The 23188-nt window shown below is 35.8% G+C and overlaps 1 protein-coding gene across 1 annotated transcript in view; it reads left to right on the plus strand.

Moving 5' to 3' along the window:
- Window positions 1–473: 473 nt before the first annotated feature.
- WDR72 (WD repeat domain 72) overlaps window positions 474–23188 on the plus strand; it is a 90297-nt gene continuing 67582 nt past the window's right edge. Inside the window, exons 1-12 of the mRNA XM_036389755.1 lie at window positions 474–626; window positions 1609–1715; window positions 3416–3494; window positions 6248–6422; window positions 6917–6993; window positions 8727–8846; window positions 9933–10078; window positions 10441–10541; window positions 12918–13061; window positions 13373–13618; window positions 14138–14358; window positions 15642–15837. Of these exons, the coding sequence (XP_036245648.1) occupies window positions 474–626; window positions 1609–1715; window positions 3416–3494; window positions 6248–6422; window positions 6917–6993; window positions 8727–8846; window positions 9933–10078; window positions 10441–10541; window positions 12918–13061; window positions 13373–13618; window positions 14138–14358; window positions 15642–15837 (1765 nt within the window). The remainder of the gene's footprint in view (window positions 627–1608; window positions 1716–3415; window positions 3495–6247; window positions 6423–6916; window positions 6994–8726; window positions 8847–9932; window positions 10079–10440; window positions 10542–12917; window positions 13062–13372; window positions 13619–14137; window positions 14359–15641; window positions 15838–23188) is intronic.

Below are 23188 nucleotides of genomic sequence, written 5' to 3' on the forward strand. Positions count from 1 at the left end.
AGTTCTCTCCTTTTGGCCACATTATCCTTGTCTTGTCTTACCCTCCTTGAAATCACAACATCTTTATTGACACCCTGCTCTTGTGCCACCTCTGCTCCAGCAATTGGCTCCTGCTGTTGCCAATGATCAGAGCTGCTTGCTGGTTGGAGGGAACAGGGGAAGTGTTGTGTATTCCACCAGCCACATCTGGGGAGAACAATGTGAGCCCATCAGAGCTAAGCCAGGCTGTGTGGGGCAGCACACACCTCTTGCTGCTGATGATTCAGTATTCTCTTAGTACTGGTCCCTGAAATTGTTAGTGTGATGTAGGCAAGAGCAAGAAAATGTTTCAATGCCTTATCATTGTCTCACAGCAATATTTTGTAGTTTCCCTTTCCAAATGTTGATTACATTCCCCCTTTTTTAGGTGATTTTTTTTCCTTATTTAATCCTACTTAGGATCATCATGACTTGTTTGTTTTCAGGTGCTGACCATGAAGGCATCAGTACCAGCTGTGGCTGTGTGGGGGAGAACAGCTCCCTCTCACAGCATCACTGCTGTGATGATCACAGATGACCAGCAGACCATAGTTACAGGGAGCCAAGAAGGACAAATATGTCTCTGGGATCTTTCATCAGACTTACAGGTTTGTGTCCACTGTGCTAGTTTGCCAAATAGACAGGAGTTTTATCTTTTAGTATTGGCAATAGGATTATCCATACTTGTGTTATTTAGATGAATTTTAAAAGATAGTGTGATATTTGTTATAGGAAACTCATGAAGCAGTAAGTGAAATGCCTGTATAAGCAACCTGTAATTTGCAGACTTTGGAGAATTTTTCACAGATAAGCATGCCCAGTGGTTTATAATTTGAGACTTTGTGCTCTGAGCAGTGACAGCAAGTAAATATATACAATTATCATGATTTGTATCTTGTGAAGATTTTTTTCTTTTGTAAATCAATTGCTAAGCATGACCTGTCATTTAAAGAAAAATATTTATAAAACTAAATCTACTAAGATGGAAGCAGCAAGATGAAACTTTTATTTTTGATGTAACCAAGATGCAATTATTGCTTTATTTTTCTCACAATGGATCAGAGTCAAAACACTTCCTGTTTGGTTTTTTCTTTGTTTCTAGAACTGTGTTTATATTTTTTATATTTAGTTGCCCCATTTGGACTCAAACACAGTCTGAAAGTTTGCCCTCTTATGAGGCTACCTTTTCCAATTAAGACCTTTGCATGCAGTGATGATAATTAGGTTATTTAAATGTGTGGCATGAAACATGCGCTTAAGAGCTTTGGTTTATCAGTTTCTACTTCACTGTGCCACTTTTGGTGCATGCTGTAGGCTGAAAGCCAGAGATGTCCTGCACATTTCCTGTTTTATAACATTTGATGTTCCATACATTCTTCAGATGACGAATGCAGTGAATACAAAAACTTAGCTTTTATTCAAACTCCATAAAAATTTTTCCACATCTTTCTGCATTCCAGAAACATGATGGAAGAACATAAGACTATGAAGCAGATTGACAATTATATAGATTGACAAGTTCTCTTGGTTTTAGATATCCTTAGTTTATATAGAAATTGTTCAAGATAAATCATTATATTGTTCTCCTAGATTTCATCTAAAGAAATGCTCTTTGGCCATACTGCTTCTGTAACTTGTTTGGCAAAAGCAAGAGAGTTTGAGAAACAGCCATATGTAGTAAGTGCTACTGAAAATGGGTAGGTAACTGAATATTCAATTATTCATTTCTTAAATTATGAAATGTGTGTCAAGTGTAGGTCAGATTATGCATTTGCAGAAATGTTTCAATCCACTTCCATGATATTAAAATGGTAGCAGCTACTTAGGGTAGTGACTACATTGTTAATATACAATGGTCCAAATAAGAGCTTGTCCCATGGACAGCAGAAAGGTTTGGCAGATTCACATATCCACTTAGTATTCAGAAAAAAGAAATTATTCCAAGGGGTTGACTAAACCCTATTCAAAGAGAAATTAATGGGTTATTGGGGGGCATCAGCAGTTCAACAGCATTTGAGTATCATGGTGTTTTTCTCTGTTTCTTCCTGAGCTCAGACTTGGGAACTGAACCAGTAGAAGAGGCTATTTATAATGTTATTTTGTGTGCTTCTAATATGCAAGTTCATAAAGCAATCTCTAATGATTCATGAGTTCTCAGTGCTGTCCTATGAGTGACAAACCTGTCCTACAGCACATACTGTGTGGAATGTGTGATATTGCTCACTCCTTATTAGTACACAACAGTAAATTGAATACATCATCCAGAAGCTGAAGTTACATTCTGACATTCTGGTCTCATTTGAGCATGTTTGTAGGTATGTATGTGTCACAGTAATGTAGCTAAAGCAGTAAAGTTCTGATATAAACAAGGAGAAAAGCATTGCTCTGAAAGGTTTCACAAACTGTATAAAGCTTTCACTTAATTTCTGACTTTGGATCTACCAACTTTGATGCTGCTATTGCTCAGCTGAAAAATAGTAAGAAATAATGCTTTGAGTTTAACATCAAATGGGTAAGTAGGTAGGTTAAAATGTAGGTAGGTTAAAATGTAAATCTCTAAGTAGCATTTCTTATATAATAAAATGCTGTCTCGAGTGTGTTCTTTAAGTCTTGATACAGGAAATATCTTACAACGTAATGTGAGAAATAATGAAGTGAGTGCTTCAGTTCTGGAAGTAATGTTTGGTTTTTTTAATAAAATCTAAACGCATCAAAGTTTAACATTCAGTTGCTGAGCTATGATATCTCATACAGCCTCATTTGCAACATTTAATTTGATTTTCTCTTGTAATCCAGTCCCACTGCGTGTTGAATAATGTGTAGATAAGGAACGTGTGCCGAAGTCTCCTCAAACAGCCTTAAGTGTGTCCAAGTGTAGCTGTAGTGTTGCACAGGTACTCAGGTGGTTGAGTGTATTGAGAGCAGATTTTGGGAACAGCCTCATGATGGCACTGTTTCTTCTTAACAAACGTTGTTCCTCTCAAGAACTGAAGTCTGATGTGGGAGAAGATGCATGATGCTTTTTGAAACGTCTGGTTTAAGTTCAGTGAAATGAATCATTTTCAGGAGGATGTAGTTCCAGTGACAGATAGTTACAGTGACATGTTGACGAGCTGTAATGGCAGTATACCTACAATTTGTTGTAGACCAGACTTGGTCTTAAAGTCAGGTTGGTTGCAAGGCAGCAGGGTGTAATTACCAAAACAAAAAGAAACAGATACTGTATGTCATCCCCTGCTAATGACTACATTTTCTTACCCAGCAATCTGTAACAAAAAGCTTTATAAATGACCAGACTACACTTAAATACAGCACTAAAGAAAAACTTGGTGGCTCAAAATTATTCCAGCCAATTGAGTGGAAATGACAGAGAATAATATGAAGTTATCTTTGGCAGGGAGATGTGTGTTTGGAATGTCACTAGTGGACAGTGCATTGAGAACGCAAAGCTTCCTTATAGGCATACAGCAATCCATGTAAGTATAGCAGCTTTTCATGGGGTCTCTGTTCATTACAAGAGTTTTGCTTTATTAACATGATCTTTTTCAGAAACAGTTTTAAATGTATAGCTTGTAATGTAGGAAAAAAAGACCCTGTCATAAAATAAGTATTTTTTATCTTTTTCAGTTTTTTTCTTCTAAGAAAAGAATTGAAACTTTTACGTTCCTCTGCATTCCTTAATCAAATCAGACTGATTACTTTTGAGCTGCAAATATTTGAAATGCAGTATTGATTAACTTACTGTTTGTGCATCAGGTAGCCAAGTGAAATGGTCTTAATCTTTGCTCTTGTCTTGTTACAATTGCATGGAAGCTTCAAGTCTGATGTTGGCTTTTTCTTGACATTTTAAAAGTACAAGTAATCTGACCAAACATTGTGAGACAATCTGCTGAAAGACTTATTTTTAAGCTTTTGAATGTTTTTGGTGCTGAACCTCCTGACCTCCAAAAGAGTTCACCCTGTTTTCAAAAATACACTTTGATTCACTGCAGAACTTAGGACAAATCCCTTCTTTTCAGAGACTTTCAATATTGCTTCAGATAATTTGGTTTCTCTGGTTGAAACTGTATCCAGGTAAAATAAGTGTCTAGATTTTGGAGTGTGGGAGAATTTGAAATACACATGCGAGTGAGATTGAGGGCCCCAGCATCTATGGGTTTGATTCTGGGACATTGCTTATTTCTGGATATGTTAGTAGAGGAGAAGCTCAGGGTTCCTGTGTTAGTTAAAATTCTGGTTTTCTTCAGTGAGGAAGTCTAAGGTGGAACTAAGGCTCCAAATGATGAGTATCTGAGCCTTCATGTAACTCCAAAGCACAGCCAATTTGGAATCCACGATTTTTAACCCTTCCAGAAGAAAATGTTTTTCTTGACACTGCTTTGGTTGATATGAGGAGTTCAAATACAAAATAGTTTTTCAAATAGTTGTTCATTGTAAAGGGAGGAGGAAAAAGCTTGGATATATTGCCAACAAAAATTATGGAAGATGAACTTTTTTTTTACATATATGTATGTGTATAAAAACTGTATAAGTTAAGAATTATTCTACACTTTAATTTGTGCACATGCTTTAAGTGTTTATATTCATTAAATGGATGTATGTACACAAACAAAAAATACTTCCATTGCTCCTCAAATTATAATTTGACCTGCTATGTTCTAATGCTTAATTAGATTTCAATAGATGAAGTTACAGATAAGTTCTGCAGGGAAGTAGGCAAATCTGGCCTAGCTGACAATCTGTACATTTTTTTGTGGGGATCAGAGGGAGAATATTCATTCTTACCCTTCAAGTAGGTGTAGCAAATACTTGCAGAAAATTGGTAGTTCCTCTCTATTAGAAATGTGCTAAACCTAATTGTGGCTAATAATTATATTTGTTTAATAACTTGGGCACGATAGAAAACAGGAACATCTAACAGGAAAGCTTAGGGAAAGAAGGTGTTGCTGGGAGGGGAAACTATTCTTAAAATGCAGCCTTCTGATAACTGTAATAAATTGTGGTTTTCTGTTGTAGATTTTCTGTTGTGTTTTGTAGTAGATTTTTTCCTTGTTGTTCCATGGGGAACGGTTGCTTGTGCTGTAGTTAATGTTTGGTTTTAATTGAACTACTAACCTATCTGCTCTAGTAGGTTCCTTTTGTTCAGTGTAGGTGATTTAACTATGAATGGCAGATGTCAAGTAGTGCAAACTGAATATTTGCCATTTGAAATGAAATTCAACACCAGGGTCAACACTTAAACATTTGTGGCTCTTAACCAGTGTGGAATTTTCTCAGAGGAATTACTGACTATACAAATCCTCTATTTCAAGCCTAATTTAATGGTAACAGTAATTGTAAATTCTAACCATTTCTGCCTATGTTTATTCATAATATCTGTATTACTATTTATCCTATTTCCGGTTATTTTTATTATTCCAGTTAGTTTACTGAAAAAAACCAAGAATTATTATATAACCAAAACTGTCCAGAAAATTGGTAAATGAGGTACAGTTTTTTGGGTTGTCTGATATTTTTGTCTGACTAGATGATTGTTCCCTTTAAGGTTAGTAATAAATGTAAATCTGCTTTGAGGTGGCTGCTTATGCATTTATGGAAATTGTTTACAATTACAGCTAGACATGCAATGCAGATGTCCTTGCACATATAGAACACCTAGCAAAAAAAAAAAAAATGCTCATAGTCACTCTGCACTCTGTCCCTTTGCTTTGTCTGTTGTTTTTTTTCCCTTTGTGATTGCTGAGAATAGTGTTCAGAAGATTCTGGGCACTAGGGTGTTTAATGTCAGAATAAAGAATATCCTATAGAGTAGAAATCCTTCCTGGAAAGTAATCAGTAATTATGAAAAATTTAATTATGAATATTTTGCATCTGATTCTTTTCATACAACAGTTGATGACAGGAGGTTTATGAAATGTTTGGAGAGGGGTGTTTCAGAGAAACAAGTCTCAAACTCTTGAGCAATTTATAGGGAAAATTAACACCTGACTTTCTTCCAAAAATTAGAAAAATCCTAATATTTAGGAAGGACAGATGCTGCTTTCAGTCTGAAGCACCTTTTACTAAGCAGTGTGCCTTTCAAGTGTTACTAGTAATATTGGGTATAGTTTCACACATGCCTTAGATTTTTTTAGTGATGCTACAAGTGTTGATTATGACATGTTCAGTGTTAAAATCTTCATGCCATTTGTATATATGTGTGCTGACTCTCTGCTTTCCACTTGGACAGTATTACCATTGCTCATTCAGAATGACAGGTGAAGGCTGGCTTCTTTGTTGTGGAGAATATCAAGATGTTCTTATTATTGATGCTAAAACTTTGGGTGTTCTTCACACTTTATCATCATCTCAGTCTTCTGATTGGATAAAATGTATGTGTATTGTACACTCTGCAAGAATTCAAGGTATATGTTTTACATGTATTTATGTAGGTTAATTAAATTGTGATAAAATATTTATGTATAGATGGTATATTCCTGCTTGATTTAATATCAAATTGTTTCACAGAGCTGTTATATGGAAGATGTTAAGGTTTCATTGATAGCACAAGAGGTGTTTTTAAGGCTCCTAATATTGGTCCTGTTTTATTTAATATGCTTTTAGAGAAAAAACACCTTCTATAATGGCTGTAAGCAGCGCAGTTCTTGGATTTAAGTATAAATAAGTTCTGTAATATCAGAGAAATTAAAGGCACAGTACCACAGTTCTGTGCCTTCTGTTAATACATTATTCACTGCTTGCTTACATCTTTTGTATTTCTGTATATAATTTACTTTTTTTGTCTAAAATTGATATTTCATCTAAGCAGTATCCTGCTGAATCCTTGTTTTAGTGCTGAACAGATAGGGGCTGTTTGAACTTGGCTTCAAGTTGACTGTCTCACGTTAACTTTTCACAGAGGACTCTTTAGTTGCAGTGTCTGTAGCTGGAGTTCTCAAAGTATGGGACCTGTCTTCATCTCTGAATAGCATTCAGGTCAGTGTTAACATGAATGTTCTCAAGTAAAGGCTACATTGAAACAGAATATGAATAAATTTCCATCTTCTGGATGTGTATTAAATAGATTTTATTACTTTTGTTAGAAAATTCTGAAAACACATCTTCATAGCATTATTTAAAATTGGCCCATTGGACAGCTCTTGCCTTGACAACTGTACTGTCTTTTGGCCAGGCTTCTTGTCTTTTCATATTCCAGGATACTTAAGTTGCAATGCTTTCCTGCTATCCTGATAATGTCTTTGAACCCCTTCACTCTGTCCTTTACACTCAAAGCTCTTCAATATTGGCCTTTGTACTCCCTCTTCACCCTTGTTACTCTCTTCAAAATGGTCCTTTAGACTTTGTTTTCCTCAGTCTGCTTTTCACAATGCTGTCTTCACTTGGAAATGACTCTTGTTGTGTCAAGTGTCCTATTTTTCTACCTTCAAACTTGCTCTTTTTTGGGTTAATATTCTCAGCAGCTGTCACCTTCCATGAACAAGTGCTAGAATTGGGATGCAATTTTTGTGTTCTAGTTATACTCTAAAAGCTAGATTCACAAAGAGGCTTCTACAGTGAGACAGAAATGGCAAAATATTAATAGACTTCTCTGAATGTTGGTAACTCACCCACTGCCTGGACAAACTGCAGGGTGTGGGCAGCACTACTTGTTTATAGGTCAAATCAAGCCCCTGAGGAGAGTCTGTCAAGTTTGATACCATCCTGGTGGTTTTGATTTATCTGTGGTGTTTTGGGGTGCATCTTTTCAACATTCCTAGAGCAAACCCCACTGCTGTGTTGTAAAAATTCTGAGGATTCTAACAACTGATTACAGATGTCAGAGGAACATATGGTGTGGTGCAGTCTTTTTACTGCCTGGGGGCACCTTTTGTGGAGGGACTGCTGCAGAGTTCGTCACAATCCAGCTAAATTCTAAAGAGCAGTATTTTAATAAATATTGTTGGATTTACTTGGAATTAACTGAAGCTGCAAGATGCCATAAGAAAATGGCTTTTGGTTTTATAGCCATGATTCCAAGCATATGTAGCCCTTCTCTGAGAGGTTTTGAGACTGTTGGTATCTTAAAAAACAGAAAACATCCATTTTAAGTGATTTAATCAACAATTAATAAATATAATGCCAGTAGAATAATTTTGAGTGTGATGACTTTAATATGTCTGATATTCCCACAAAAAGTGTGAAAACACATACATTGTTTTTAACAGTACATTAAGCAATACAAAGTTAAGAAACTGAATTACTTTTACACTGCCTTTAGAGGTGTTAAGAGCAAACAGGACATATGGCAACACCAGCATCTCAGACTGTCCTGGCTGCAATGAGAACGAGTGGGAAAGTAAAATGTACATCAGCTTTTCTGAATTTGATCCTGTTTTATAGGTGTTGTAGCTATTTTTTGACTGAAGAATACCTGGCAGATACTCATTGCAGCAGTTTCTATTTATGGCCTGCTTTTGGTCCTTCTCCACGTTCATTATAATTTCTTTAAGTGAGATCACAGTCTGAGCCACACCGAATGTTTACATTCTTCTGTTTGCATGTTAGTTGTGAACCTGTTGTCTTTCTATTGTTAATTGAGAAGTACCCCTTGCTTTGAATTTTGAAAGTCTCTTAAGAGAAAATTATTTTCAGTGGGTTGTTTCTGTACTAAAAGCTCAGATATCTGAAACAAATTTTATAGCTTTTTTTCCCCCCTCTGTGCTGTAAAGGAGAAACAAAGTGTGTGCGAGAAGGAATCAAAATCTCTGGACTGCATAAACTGTCAAGCAGTAAGATTTTGTACTTACACAGAAAGGCTCCTTCTTGTTGTGTCCTCCATGTGCTGGCAGGTACATTAACGATTACACTTTCTTGCTAATGTTGTTGATTTTGAAAGGCTAATATGATTTTTAAATGCAGATTGTTGTTCTTCTTCTTAGGTTAAAGAAACCATTCACAAATTGTCAAATATGATGATGCCTGCAACACTTCTTGGCTTATCTTAACTGTGTGAAAGAGATGAAGCTTTTATTTTTTATGAATGTATTTCTGCTTTAAAAGTTTAACTCCAAATTGGCTGGATAGAAGGGGGATTTAAGTATTAGACAGTTTTAGAGCACTGAGTGCGTTATTGTCCCCTCCACAGTGCATTTGAAAGGGAGACAAAGAATAAAAATCCCTGTTTAAGTATGACAGAAGTACTCACAGTTGGCAAGTCCTCAGTAGTCTGGGACCTTTGTTTGTTGATAGCAGCAGCAAAACTAGAGACCCCAGGCTATATTGCTTTTTCTTGAAGCTATAATAAAGTAACTAAAATGAAAAAAAAAAGTAATAACAGTTTTAGAGAAAACGTAATATATTTCAACTGAAACTTATTGTAAAAAAATCTGTATTTTTGTTTTCTAGTGCTAAAATTTCTCTTGCATTAATCACACTTGCATTAATCACATTATTTCAACATGTATACCTGATTCCAACATCTCTGTGGGGACAGGAATGAGTCAAAAAATTTCACATATATCTGGGTCAACTTCAGATAATGTACTTGTAGACTATCCTTGAGATTTCTCTTGGGCTACTTAAATTCTATACAAAAGCATTTATAGAGAAAGTTCATGTGTAGAATGGATTTTTCACTTTTTATGGAAAAATATCTGTAGCATCCATTGATTTCTATTAATTTCTATAATGAGACTATAAGACCCTAATGCTACTTTTTGGTTTTTTTACCTGTCAGTTTCTTTAACTTTGAACTGTATGGTTTGACTCTGACTTTGCAGTAGTTTATCAAAACATGTTAGGCTTTAAAAATAGTTATTCATTTATGAAGAGTTGAACTCATGTTCTACTTCCTGATTCGCTGCCCAAACCCGGTTTAGGTTAAAATGAATTTGCTAATACTATTTGTTTATATTTTGTTGTTTTCCTGAACTTAGGTCTATGATTATTGTGATTTCTCCTTGCTTTGTACTGAGTTCTGTAAGAGTGGTCAGTGCTTTGCTGGTGGTGAAGTGCTGGCAGCTTACAGACTTATCATCTGGACAGAAGATGGCCACAGTTACATCTACCAGCTGCTAAACAGGTGGGCTCAGATGGGAAATTCACACAAAAAGTTCAGGTACAAGATGAACTTTGGGAGGGTTACTATGGAAAATCTCTGCATGTTGCAAATGATCAAAAACCAGAACAAAACCACTTTGGCACTCAAAGATTTACCCTGAGTTTGACAGCCCTCAGTCTTTGTTTGACACAGCAGGGGACATAGGAATAAGATTAGCCATGTAGAACTTGGGCAGCTGGTGCTGTGATTTCAAAAAGTCTCCTGTAATTACTTATTTGGTTACCTTTAATTGAACTTGTGAATCTTGGGTGTTACTGTTCTGCTTCCTAAAAAAATGACTTTCTAAAGCTTGTGTGTTTAAAATTTCTTGTTTAATTATACAGTGGCCTTTCTAAAAGCATGTACCCTGCTGATGGGAAGGCGCTCAAGGAAACAGTTTATCCTCATTTACTCAGCTTTACTGGTATGAAGGAAAATAAGGTAAATTCATAAGGGTTTGAAAGTTTATTTGTCTGGTTGCAATAACCTGAATAATCCCAAAGGAACTTATGAATTCATCAACAGATTTAATTGTTCCATAAAAACAAGGAATAATATTTATTCCTTCATATAAAAATTGTTTCTTACAAACTTGAAGAGGCTCATAACATATGTTGCCTGATTTTTGGCTATATTTAGGTTTTTTTCACAGTGGAAAAATGCCTTTATCTTTGACTCTATATAGACTGGTTCTTGTTTCTTTTCTTTAATTTTGGCAAAGAGAAAAACATTTCTTAACAAAGATGTGGTCTAAAATATTTTTAGAAGCTTCTACTTTCAAATCTGTAAAAAAATAAAAATAAAATAAATAAAATTCCCAACAAATACAACTATGCCATAAAACCAAAATCAAAACAGGTAACCCATGAGCAAATATGAGCAAGTTACTTAGTTCTTGTTTTATTAAGGAATGTATGCATGGTTCAATGTAACTACATAAATAGGTTGTGTATCCACCTGAAATTGAAGGGGTCTGAATCTGGCATTTTATCCAGAATACTGCTGGCTGCAGCCTTCAGAGGCATAATCACATGCAGAACTTTCTTGCACTGTGAGCAGACTGATGTACCCAGAGTGCATAAAATGACACACATATGAGTCTCTTCATATGGCCTTGGCTTGAAGAAGACTAATGTTAAGAAAAGAGGAAGATGAAAAAGTAGCTGATCTCTACACTTTTGTTTGAGAATTTATATTTAGCAGAGCATGTCACACCAATTTCAAATTTGAAGTAACTATGTAGACAAGTATCTCAAACGGACACAGCTGTGTTGGAAAACCTACATCCTCACTCACTTTTTTATGTTGTGTTTTGTGTGATCACAAATAAATAAGGAAACCCTGATGATTTGAAGAAGAAAATTCACTATAATTAGGAAGCTGGAAAATGGGGGGCAGGAAAGATACGTGGGAGGCCTTCTTACTTGGGCAATAAATGATCCATAGCAAATAGAACAGATTATTCTGTGTAGCTTTGGTTATGTTTTGTTGGGGTTTTTTTTGCTAATGCTGATTGCTAATGCTGTTAATGAAGTTGCAGTTGCTGGAAGATGTGGGTTTAATTCCTGCCTGAAATTGCTTTAGAGTGTTTGTGTGACAGCTCAAGCAGGTTGTTAAGCAGTTTCTGAAAATATGCAACAGAAACAGATTTTTATTTGTAGCTGACTAGAAACATTGCTAAATATATACCTGTGTGAGGTTTTCTAGCATTTTCTGTTGATAAATGTAGGCTTTTAGAAAGCATGCTTGTTGCATAATCCTATGAAGCCTGACAGATTTAATTTTCAGTTGCAGGGAAATAGCATAAGCCATTCAGCTTTTCCCCAAATGCTGTGATCTAAAAATCAGATAGGATAACTGCTGAAGGATGCCAAAAGGTCAGGAAAGGTGAGGGAAAAGGAGCAGCCAAAACACATGGCTTAGCAAATAATAGGGTTATGGTGGTGGTACAAAGTTCACATATGCTTTCCCCCAAATATATGCTTTTTAAAAAATAATGACATGCTCTTTTTTAATATTTCTGCTTTAATACTTGTCTTACTGCCTGAGTAGTTTTTATAGCAGATTTGTGAGACAACCAAATCACCTGTGTGATCTGTTTTGAACTCCATTTTGAGTCTATAAACTGAACTATTTTACAGGGCAGTTAATTATTTTGGAACTGATTATTAAAAATCTGTAAAAAAGTAAATCTGTAAAACTGTAAATAAGTTTATCAACATGAGGTAATTGTAGAGAGCGATAGGCTTTCTCCTGAGCCTTTTTTTCTAGAGTGAACAACCTCAGCTCCCCCAGCTGCTCCCCATCAGGATTGTGCTCCACACCCTTCAGCAATTTCATTGCTCTTTGGAAATGCTCCACCACCTGATGACTGAATGATAGTGTTATAGGCTATTACCTGTGTAAAAGCATAATTCTTACCTTTCATTATTTGTAGTCATGCAAGCTGTGATGACTGAAGCTTTACTGAATTTGTTTTGATGCAAAGATTATCAATATTTCACTGCATTGTTTTTTCAGCCTGTCCTTAATCCTTATGCTGGTGAAACTATAAACCCGGAGAGACCTCCCAGTGTACTTTTCCATTTAGGTTTCCATGGGTTTAGCCAAGGGTACTTACAAAGCAGGGGTGATCCTTGAGGGGTTTGTACCAGGCAGAGTAGACTTGGTCTGAGCAGGATTTAGTGGCAGATAAGCAATCAGTTGTGATTTGTTCTGTATTTTTACAGCTTTTGATGAAAGAAACCCCCTTCACATTTACAAATTATTACATTATTTTATCTGTTTTCTTTCCAAATATGGAGTTACTGTTGTTTTTGACAGAGTCTGCCTTCTGTCATGGGCTTCATGAATGAAAGAAAGGAGCCTTTCTACAAGGTTCTTTTTTCTGGTGAAGTTTCAGGACGGATCACTTTGTGGCACATTCCTGATGTTCCTGTGTCAACATTTGATGGTTCTCCAAAAGGTTTGGCACTTCTGGCACCTTACTACCATCTATTTCATTATGTCTTGGAGTCAATTTTCATGAAAATCAAAATTCTCATAAAAAACTTTTTACACTAGAAAGTGATGCTCATTTATTCATTGTGTAGTGATTGCTTGAAGTTAGGAGGTGTAGCAACTGCTGAGCAACTGCTGACTTTGCAACCCTAGACTGCAGAAAGGATAAGTTAAGGAAAGTGATCAAGAGATGAAGAGGTGTACTTTCTTTAGTTTGACTTTTTTTATATTTTGTTTTGCATAAATAAAAAAATCCTCTCTTGCCCTACCCTCTAGAGATCCCAATTACAACCATGTGGACTCTTCAGGATAATTTTGATAAACATCATTCCATGTCAGAGGGCATTATTGATCAACTTTGTGGATCTGAAGATGGATTTGGAAGTGCAGTTGTCAGTTCCTCTGTGTACATACCTGGTCTTGATAAGCTTGTATGTGGATGTGAAAATGGAAAAATTTTTGTAACATTAGGTTTAGAAACTGCAAGAGCAAGACTTTTAGAAAACATATCTTTTCTTAAAGGTAAGTTTTAACAATTTGTTCAGAGTCCTCTCAAACACAGAAGACTTCATTATTCCGGCATCACTTCCAATGATCCTTGTAAAAATTCTCTGAAAAGTAGGGCTGGCAGTCAGGAATGGAATGAGGAAAATGGAAGGTTATGATGATCTTTCTTCTTCCACAGCTGATCTATTGGATCACAGCTTAGTACTACCAAGGTGCTTGCAAGCAGTAGGAATCTGGGAATGGCTCTGGGACTGGATAGCCCCTAGAAGTGTGATATATGGCATGTCACTGTTTTGGCAGTTTTCTATTTCATTTGCTCTCTAAAATATCATTCCACTTGAAGGGAACATAAAGGGTGCATCTCAGTAGTGAAGCTCAGAGTGCAGACCTTTGTTCTCCCTTTTAGGAACAGATCCAAAATTCTTTGACACCATGTAAAGGCAGGTTATATTTGTCCTGACTTTCAGGAAATGTGCTGTAAAATATGGAACTCCTATTCCTAAAGAACAAAAATAATGTGTCATCTTGTTTCAGATAATCTACCTTATAAGGTTCTGAATGGTCACAGTAGCAGAGTCACTTGCTTACTTTATCCACATGACAAATCAGTAAGATTTGATCCCAGCTGGCTGTTATCAGGGGGCCAGGATTCTGTTGTGATCTGCTGGGATATATTTACTGGAGGCATCCTGCAGCAGTTTAATCTGCAGTCTGGTGCAGTGACAGAGCTCTTGCGATCCCCAGAACACTACAGAGTAAGTAAAAGCATAAAAAATGGTGTTTCAAAAAACCCTCTGTATACCCATCTGTGTGTATATATTTATATACAAGAGAAAATAAAACACTATCTGGCAGTACTTTAGCCCACCCTACTTTATGCTTAGTTTACCTTCACTTAATTGTTGTCTTTGAAATTTGCTTTTAATTGCAGGGAGTTGAGTTTTTCTGTTTGAAACATATTAAATTGAAGCTCTTAACATTCTATTCACCATTTTTATTATCATGATTATTGACTTATATGTCAATCTGATTAACTCCTCCTGAAATTTAAAAAACTTACTTAGTGAGGCTAGGAGCTTGAACATAGTATTTTAATCTTCTCAGTTGGTCCAAAATATATACTTCATTTTGGTTCCTGATATATCTTTTTGGTCTTTTGTGTGTATGTTTTTGCATTTTTTAATATTTAGAATAATTAAAATTGTGTTCTAATTAATTAAATTTTGAAGTTAAATTTAGGTGAAAATGTACTGTACTGAATGTTCTATGTAACTTTTGAACTATGTATTCTGTGCGGCTGGGATTTCCATTTTTCCTCTTACAAAGCCTGCATAGACAGATTGGATACTTATGAATGACTCACAGTTAACTTACATGCCAGAATAAAGAGGCAAAAAATTGGTTTGCAATAACAAAATTTTTAATATTTGTAAGGCTCCTTTTCATCTTTATTCTGAAAACTGAATAGGATTTAATGCCTGCCTGGCTCGTGTTTCAGTCTTGCTTAAGAACTGAATTCTGATCCTCTGTGTGTCACCAAAAATTACTTGCAGGAAGGGAAGGTTTTGCAGTATCAGATCCATACAGTATGAAAGGAATTTGTAACTTCATTTTTTTCTTAGAGATACATTACTCTTGGCTTTTTAGACCTGACATAATTTTACATCACATGAACACCCATTTGGTTTAAGATAACTTTTTTACTACTTTCTCTTCTAGGGAAACTACTACTGTATAGTTGGTTATATAATCACTGCTTTGATATGCTAAGTATTGTGAATATATGGAATTTAAATTATTATAGTTAAAATGCTGGAAAAACAAAGATGAAGGTATGCTTTCCTGTCAGGAAATTAGTTGTGTACCCAGCCTGCTGAAAACAAGTTGAAGATGTTGGCTGGTATAAAACATAATTTTGTAAAATGAGTATGTTCTGGGAAGAAAATCACTGGAATACTCTTCCTAGTATTCCTTTTAAATGTTGTGGTTATGAATTATAGTGGTTACCGTGTTGAAACTGGAGTTTTCTGTTTTGCAGTTAAAAGACCAGAGTATAGTGTGCTGTGTGTGCAGTGACCACTCAGTAGCAATTCTACACCTCCAGAAGAGACAATGTCTCTTACATGCTAGAAAGCATCTGTTTCCTGTGAAGAAGATAAAATTTGACCCTCTTGAGAATGTGCTAATTGTTGGCTGTGAAGACAATTCAGTTTATATTTGGGAAATTGAAACAGGTAATAACACAAAGGAGTCATCCTATTTCTTTTGTTGTTTTAGTCACTTTCCTGAAGGTTTTTCTGTCCCATGATGTTAGTCATAGAAGGCCAAAACATTAGTAGAAATGCCAACACATTGATTATATGAATGGGAGACTTTCCATGTTTATATCAGCAAGAAAAATAGATTATTTTCTTACAGTTCAAGGTGTGCCACTAGTAAAATAGCATGGCTTAAGTCTCATCCTGATAATCAGAAGTTTAGCTGATGTGGTAGTGAATTGAGTAGAATACTCCTGGGAGCTATAAATAAAAACTAAACTTATTAAAAAGTGTGATGTTTTCAGTCTAAACTGACCCACGTTGGAGCACAGAGTTATGCTTTCTTCCAAAAATTCATGATCTGAGATCTTTTGGTTTAATTGATGATCACTTAATAGTGGAACATAATTGCAAAGCTTATAACTGTGTAGACAGCAAAACTAAAGGTAAGTGTTTTCAGGTTTAACTGTAGATTCCCAGGTGATTTGAGAATGCAATGCTGATTCATATGGGTAATAAATGTACTTATTTGAGCTTGGACAGACAAGACTATCAGGGGTTATAATGGCATTAGACACTATGAGTGTCCAGGCAATTCAGAGCTGTGTGTCTTGAAAGGAGGGAGGTGCATTGAGTCCAGAGTCACTGAAATGCACAGCATGTTAAAACTATATCAAAATGCAATTTTACTAACTGACCCCTGAGATCACAATTTATTTTACAGATTATTACAACATGCTATCTACACTGTTTGCTTTAGACAAAACAGGAAAACTCAGAATATATTTGAACTGTCCCTCCTTTACCCATAAAACCATTGCTTGTTTCAAGATTAAAGAGGAAATAAAATTGATACCACTGCTCATGCATATTACATATTCAGACAGGGTAGATATGGCTAAAAGTGTGTCTTTATGAGTATCATGGAAGCATGAGGGCCACAGTCACCACCTCACACAGGAAGAGATGCTTTTATTTGCTCTGCAGTAGAAATTAACAAATCTTTTTTGTTGTTGCTCCTGTTATGCATTGCTGACTAAAAGGTGCCATCTAGGGTCAATACCTGAGAAAGCCTAGTAGGATATATTGTAGCTGCTTTAATGTTGAATTACATCTGTATTGCAGCAGAACACAAGAGGTCATGGCGTTGATCCTTGAAATTGGCCTGACCTAGATCAAGAGCTATGTAGATACTTCAGTGGCACTCCAGCAGACAAAGCATTGTTCAGATGTGTGACAGAGATGCCACAGCATCCCTGAGGCACCTCTGCAGGAGCACAGCACCTTTCATTAGGATTTCATCTGTTGGCAAATAAATGGGCAACCACACATAGTCCCGCTTGCCTACAGAGTTTCCTCTGAACATGTTCCCTGACTCAGTTAAATAGGATAAAATCTGAGTGGTAGCCTTGTGCTTGAAATCTGTTATGGGAAGGGACATAAGATAGCTTTTATTGCTTCTGCAGTCAAAAAGTGTTTGTATTTCTTCTGGCTATGCAGTTAGCTTATGACTTAGGCTTTGCCTTTAAGTTAAAGTCAGTGCAGTATTGTGCCAGACTCATATATCACTGTTTGCAGTTAAAAAAAATGGATCCGAACAGTGTTCCTGTGCAAAAGGTAATGGATAGCTGGGAAAACAGCCAGTCTTTTTAGAATTCCAGGCTGTGGATTAAGAAATTTCTATGAATATTTCAGTATTTACACTGTTGTAGAGTCAGCAATAATTTGGTTGATTTTGACAGGTGACTTTTTAAAAGTTTAGAGAATTAGTACCACCTTGACTCTAGAATGGTTCTTCCATCAGGTAATTAGTAGGGTGACCCCTAGAGCAGATGGAAGATTTTGTTATGGATTTCATTGTCCAGTTTCCAGTGACAGGTTGACACACTTGTACAGAAAGCATTCCAAAAGACCTAAAAATGTTTGTCTCAAGAGGCTTTTGTAATTATCGCTTTATGAGGCGGAGGAAACTTTGTGTTCTAGATTAAAGTCTAAACCAGTGGTACTTCGTATACAACTTGTACTCTTTCCATGAGATTTGCAAAGATGGCCTTATTTTATCTGATCACTGGAAAGTTTTCTGAGTACAATTGTCTACATATTTTCTAAATAAATAGGATTTTTAGCATAGCTTATGCTGAAATGTTAAATACTAGGAGTATGGTTGACTTCAAGTGTAATTTAAGTCTGTATCTCTTCTCCACTGACTACAAACCAAGTCTAAAAAAGGTGGGGGATAAAAAGGAAAAAGATAACTTCCTGTTGCTCTTACAGGTCTAGAATTAGATACATTCATTTAAATCCTTTATTCCCTTGATTTACAGAGCAAAGTGAAATTATTTGAAGTTTAAATGTTGATACTGCCTCTGCATGTGGATAGTGATATAGAAAACAATACAGAGGCCATGAAATATCATCTGGGTAGTTTAATGCATTTTACCTAAATTTTAATATATGGATACGGCAACTTTCCATTACAGTGGAATATCTTTCCATGACAATGAATATTGATCTAATCATACATTTGGAATATTAATACACTATGTGTACAGGATATTCTCCAAACTTGTGTTCTAGAAGACAAATATGAAAATCAATAACAAATTTTATTCTAATTAAAGTGCAGAATATTTCTTCCAATAGCCACCACTTGAAAACTCCCTCAATAAGGAAATTAGCTGTTATCTGTATTGCTTTTACATTTTCCTAACCATTTGGTATCTTTGCTTTTTCAGAAAAGTAAATATCATTACAATAAGATACAGTAATAAAAGGATCAAAGGATTTTTGCTTACTGTGTACAGCATATGGCAACATGTCTACCAAGCTGCCTTTAGATCCAATGTGTATTTAGAGTGAGGAATGAATGGGTGGGCTTTAAATAGCAATATTCCTTGCTCAGAGTTAATAATCTTCATTTTTCAGTGATAAATTGTTTTTCAATTAGTATGAGTTTAAAGTGAATTTATTCCTCGAAGTTCATAATACTTGCAGAATGAATCATTTACTAATTTCCTGTTACTTTATTTTGCCTTGCGAGCCTTGCTCTGTTTAAGGATATGTTTAGTTTGGGTTTAAAGATAGAATAACATCACTTAATAAAACTTCAATTTATTGTTCTGTTCTCATACTACATATTTAACTTTACACTGGCTATGTTGTGGTTTTTTCATACTCCCCCAGGGAGTGCAAATTTTCAGAGCTATCTTACATGCTACTAGCTCCAACTTAAAAAAAAAATTGAAACATGTGCCAAAAAATATATTTGAGGTCAGATCTCCTGAATAGTCAAAATTAACACTGCTTACAATCTGTGCTAGAAAAGGTCAAAAATCATCAATAAATGTTAGACAATAACTAAATATACAGTATTTTGTTTTATCCACACTATTTGTGTATCACTTTCCCTATTTGTGCTCTACCTGAATCCTTTTCTGAATAGAATACTTTTCCTTGTATTTTGACACATTTATTATCACAGTATCTGAGTACTTAGTAACAATAGTTCTGCCATTTTCTTTATAAGTGCAGAAGTGTTACAGTTGTCTTGGCTTCTACTGTCTGCATCTAAACAAAACAGAAATCCTAAGAATGACAGTTATTTACAGAATTACTCTGAGAACACTCTAGCTGGTATGTAGTTTTAAACCCCTCATTTTTTTGATTATTGAGTATACCAGAGAGCGTACATAGAAGCAGTGCTACCTCAACTCAGAGGTTTCTTTGCTATTTCCACCTGTTTTTGCAAATGTAGCATCAGGGTGATACTGATGTATTTATCTCAAGGTTTTTGGTGGAGGTAAGTCCATTCACTGTAAAGGAATGTTTTGTCACCATGTGGAATGGTCTGTATGGACCTCTCCTGCTTGAGCAAGGAGGAAAAGCAGCAGTGCTTCAAGTAGTGCTGCGCTGTGGTGGGAGCAAGGTGTTAGCTTGGAGACTCAGTTCACAAAAGGTGTATGTTCAGCTTTGAGTCCATACTTGAAGGCATGAAGCTTTTCTGAAACACTTGTGTTTCATGACTTTAGCAAGAATGATTAATGGCTTGAGACACTTCTGCTGAGAATGAAAAAAAATCATACCACCTTAAGATAGCTGTCAGTCATAGAAAATTTTACCTCCATGTTTAAAAGCTACAGAGGTATCAATAAAAAAAAGCAGCCTTTTAATGAGTTTTTCAGCCCTAATAAAATATGCAGTGTCTAAAATTAGTCAAATCCATCTGTATGATCATAAAAAACCTTATGAAAAATAGAAGAGAGTTCAGAAATAAGAGTAATTCTTGTTGTGTTTAACTCCACATCGATAAACTTAAATGTTGCATAAAACCTCTGCTGTTTCAGAAGTGCACCTGCCATAGAGAAAATGAAATTACTCTGCAGATAGTGATGTTATGGATCAAGCCTTTGATCATATTGATGGTCAAACATGCTGGAAGGTTTTCAAACACTGTTTAACGATATTTTTATGTAGTTATATATGCTCCAATATTTTTATAATTGGTGCCAACAGTGAGACTTCTAAACCTGTAGTAAACAGCAAGTATCACATGAGTTAAAGAATGTGAGGGCAGGGTTTGGGTTGTTTGGCTGGCTTTTTTTTTCTTTCTAAGTAGGCCTTTATTTAATGCATTTGACAACTTTTCTCATCCCACACAGAAATTAGGGATTAAACTGTTTAGAAAGTTAAGGCTTAGATGTCATTAGATGGCTGTGAGAAAATAAGTTGTATAGTTTTAATGAAACTTTGAACTCAGTAAATTTGGTCATTACTTTAAGATTTATGCCTAGATAATTGTAGAACCAAGAATAATTATGTTTTTTGTCACTTTTTGTCCTTGTAAAATTTAGTGATTTACAGTCTCTTTTGATTTCTTTTTCATTTTCCCTGTCCCTCCATTGTTCTCTTTTTCTCTTCAGGTCATTGGTCAGAATTAGATCTGAGTGGGTGATTGTGGCCTAACTGATATATCCCATGGTTGTGTTTCATCTGCTGGAGGCCATGATGTAGGGTCAAAGTCATAGCAGTCACTACCTTCTTGTTTCTTTTTTGAGTTTTGCATAGCCTCAAGATCTGCAAATCTCAAAATAAGATTTAAAAAGGAATATATATGCCTTGTGGAACTTAGCATTTGGGTTTGGGGCTTTTTTCCATTTGTTTTAATTTGTCAGTCTTAAGGTAAAACTTAACTAATGTTTTGCCTTTTTTTATTGCATCTTATATTTTATATGTGTAAGCCTCAGGTCAGTCTGTAGCTTGTACTTGAATATTTCATAGCTCTCTAAATTTGAGTCATTGTTCAGTAAATACTTATTGATGTAGAATAATAAAAGGTAGTGGAGCTTGGGAAAGTGTGTCTCAGGGTAAAAAAAAAAAGACAGTGTCATCTTCTGCCTAGTTTTCAGAAGCTGAGGATACCTCACTCTTGCCAGTATACAAGAGTGTACCTTTATATTATCTATGCATACACATGTACTATGATGCATACATCTATGCAACATGTATGTTTATGTACTTTGTGTATACTTGGGGGAACATGTGTGGAATTTAGCTGTATGTATCTATTCCTTCCAGTTGGCAATTGATCTTTATTCTTAATAAGATTTTTTTTTCTGCATGTGTGTATATGTATATACATATATATAGTGTAACTGAAAACTGCTGTGATCCAGTGCAGTCACAAGAGTGCATGCCAGGGAGGGGTTTCATTCCAGACACTAAGGGACAGATTCTCATCCCATCTTTCAGTTTGTGATAAAGAAGTAGGTAGAAACTACGTGCATATCTTCAAAGTTCAGAGCTGGTAACTTCTTCCATTCAGCCCAGTTTAGTACATTTATTATGTCTTAACAATTCATTCAAGGTATTATTGTCCTTTACTGTTTGGAATAGTTTAGATGGAGTCAGGGAGAGAGCAGGGGAGTGTCCTTTCTTTTGGGGTCTTGTGCCTGCATCAGAAGTCCTGATGTAAGGACTGGCTGTGTTGTGGAATTGCTCTTTTTACCCACAAATATAAACTAACATTACAAATTACATTTCAGTGGTTTTCTTTGTGTTGATGTTCATTGCTTTTTTTCAGCCAAAGGATATTGACAGTAGTTTGCTAATGCTCTTCTGAAAGTGTGTGTTCTGAAGAATGTCAATAACACACAGAGTTGGACATGACAGAAATCTTTCAAATGCACAAATGAGTAAGAAGGGTCTGCAAAGACACATCACAGGGCATCTCCATTTTTTATCTCATCCTTAAAGTAAAATAGCTTTTAAGATATTATTGGAGTACTCTAAGAGGCTGGATTTTGTGTAGTCTATCCCATTTCTATTTGCTAGATGGCATTTACTTTTGTCTTGGTATTGTTTAGAATATATGTTCTTAATGCAACGTTTGTTCCATCTGTTTTGGGCCAATTGATACTGGAATGGTAGCACTAGCAATAAGGAGAAATTTTTCAAACAAAGTGCTTGCCAACTGTCTTGGAGCAAGATTGTAGTATTGTAAAATTCAAGCATTTTTGTAGCAAGGAGCGTAACATTTCTGTATGCCTTACTCTTCCATCATAGAAGAAAGTGTGTTGGGAGAGGTTTTTTCAGGTAAAATTGGTATTTATAGAGGAGATGATCTTAACAGAAAATAAACCAACATATGTTACAGATGGTACTTGTTCTGAATGCTGAGTTTTCTGTTCTGACTACTAGTAAAGAAAAGGATTTGTTCTCAACCACATGCTGTTTTTAAATACAATCAATTCTGAAATAATTTCTCTTTCACAGAGCACTGTTATGCTGTAAGAGTCATCTGAGTTAGTAGGTCACAGCAGCAGTGCAATATTGAGGATTTTCCTTACTTTAGCTGTGACAGCAAACACAGAGAGCACTGGAGCCTGATGATATGACAGGTCATGTGATGGCAGTGAATGCCTCATCTCGAGGCAGGAAGATTTGTGTGACCTCTCCAGTAAAAATGCATCCTTCAGTATGCAGAACCCAGAGAACTCTGTGGACAGCGCTAACACCAAGAGACACAATTTGCAGTACTTGGTCCACAGGAAGAATAAGATGTTGTAGCAGTCTCTAGCCAGTCACATCTGGTGGTCCAGAGCTGCCCAGGAGAGTGAAATACTCCACTCTTGTCTGTTCCTGAGACTTGGTTGCCATGGTCACAGCTTTAGAGAGATAAAGACTTTCTTTTCCTGTATTTTGTATGTATAGTAGGGGGTCATAGCAGTGGTGTTGCTGCTGTGTAGACACCCCTATCTCTTCCTGTTCATCCATTGTTATTTTATGCTCTTCAATCAAAACCCTTTAGACTTATTTGTATTTAAATACT

This window comes from Molothrus ater, chromosome 13, assembly GCF_012460135.2.
Source record: "Molothrus ater isolate BHLD 08-10-18 breed brown headed cowbird chromosome 13, BPBGC_Mater_1.1, whole genome shotgun sequence".
Classification (NCBI taxonomy): domain Eukaryota; kingdom Metazoa; phylum Chordata; class Aves; order Passeriformes; family Icteridae; genus Molothrus; species Molothrus ater.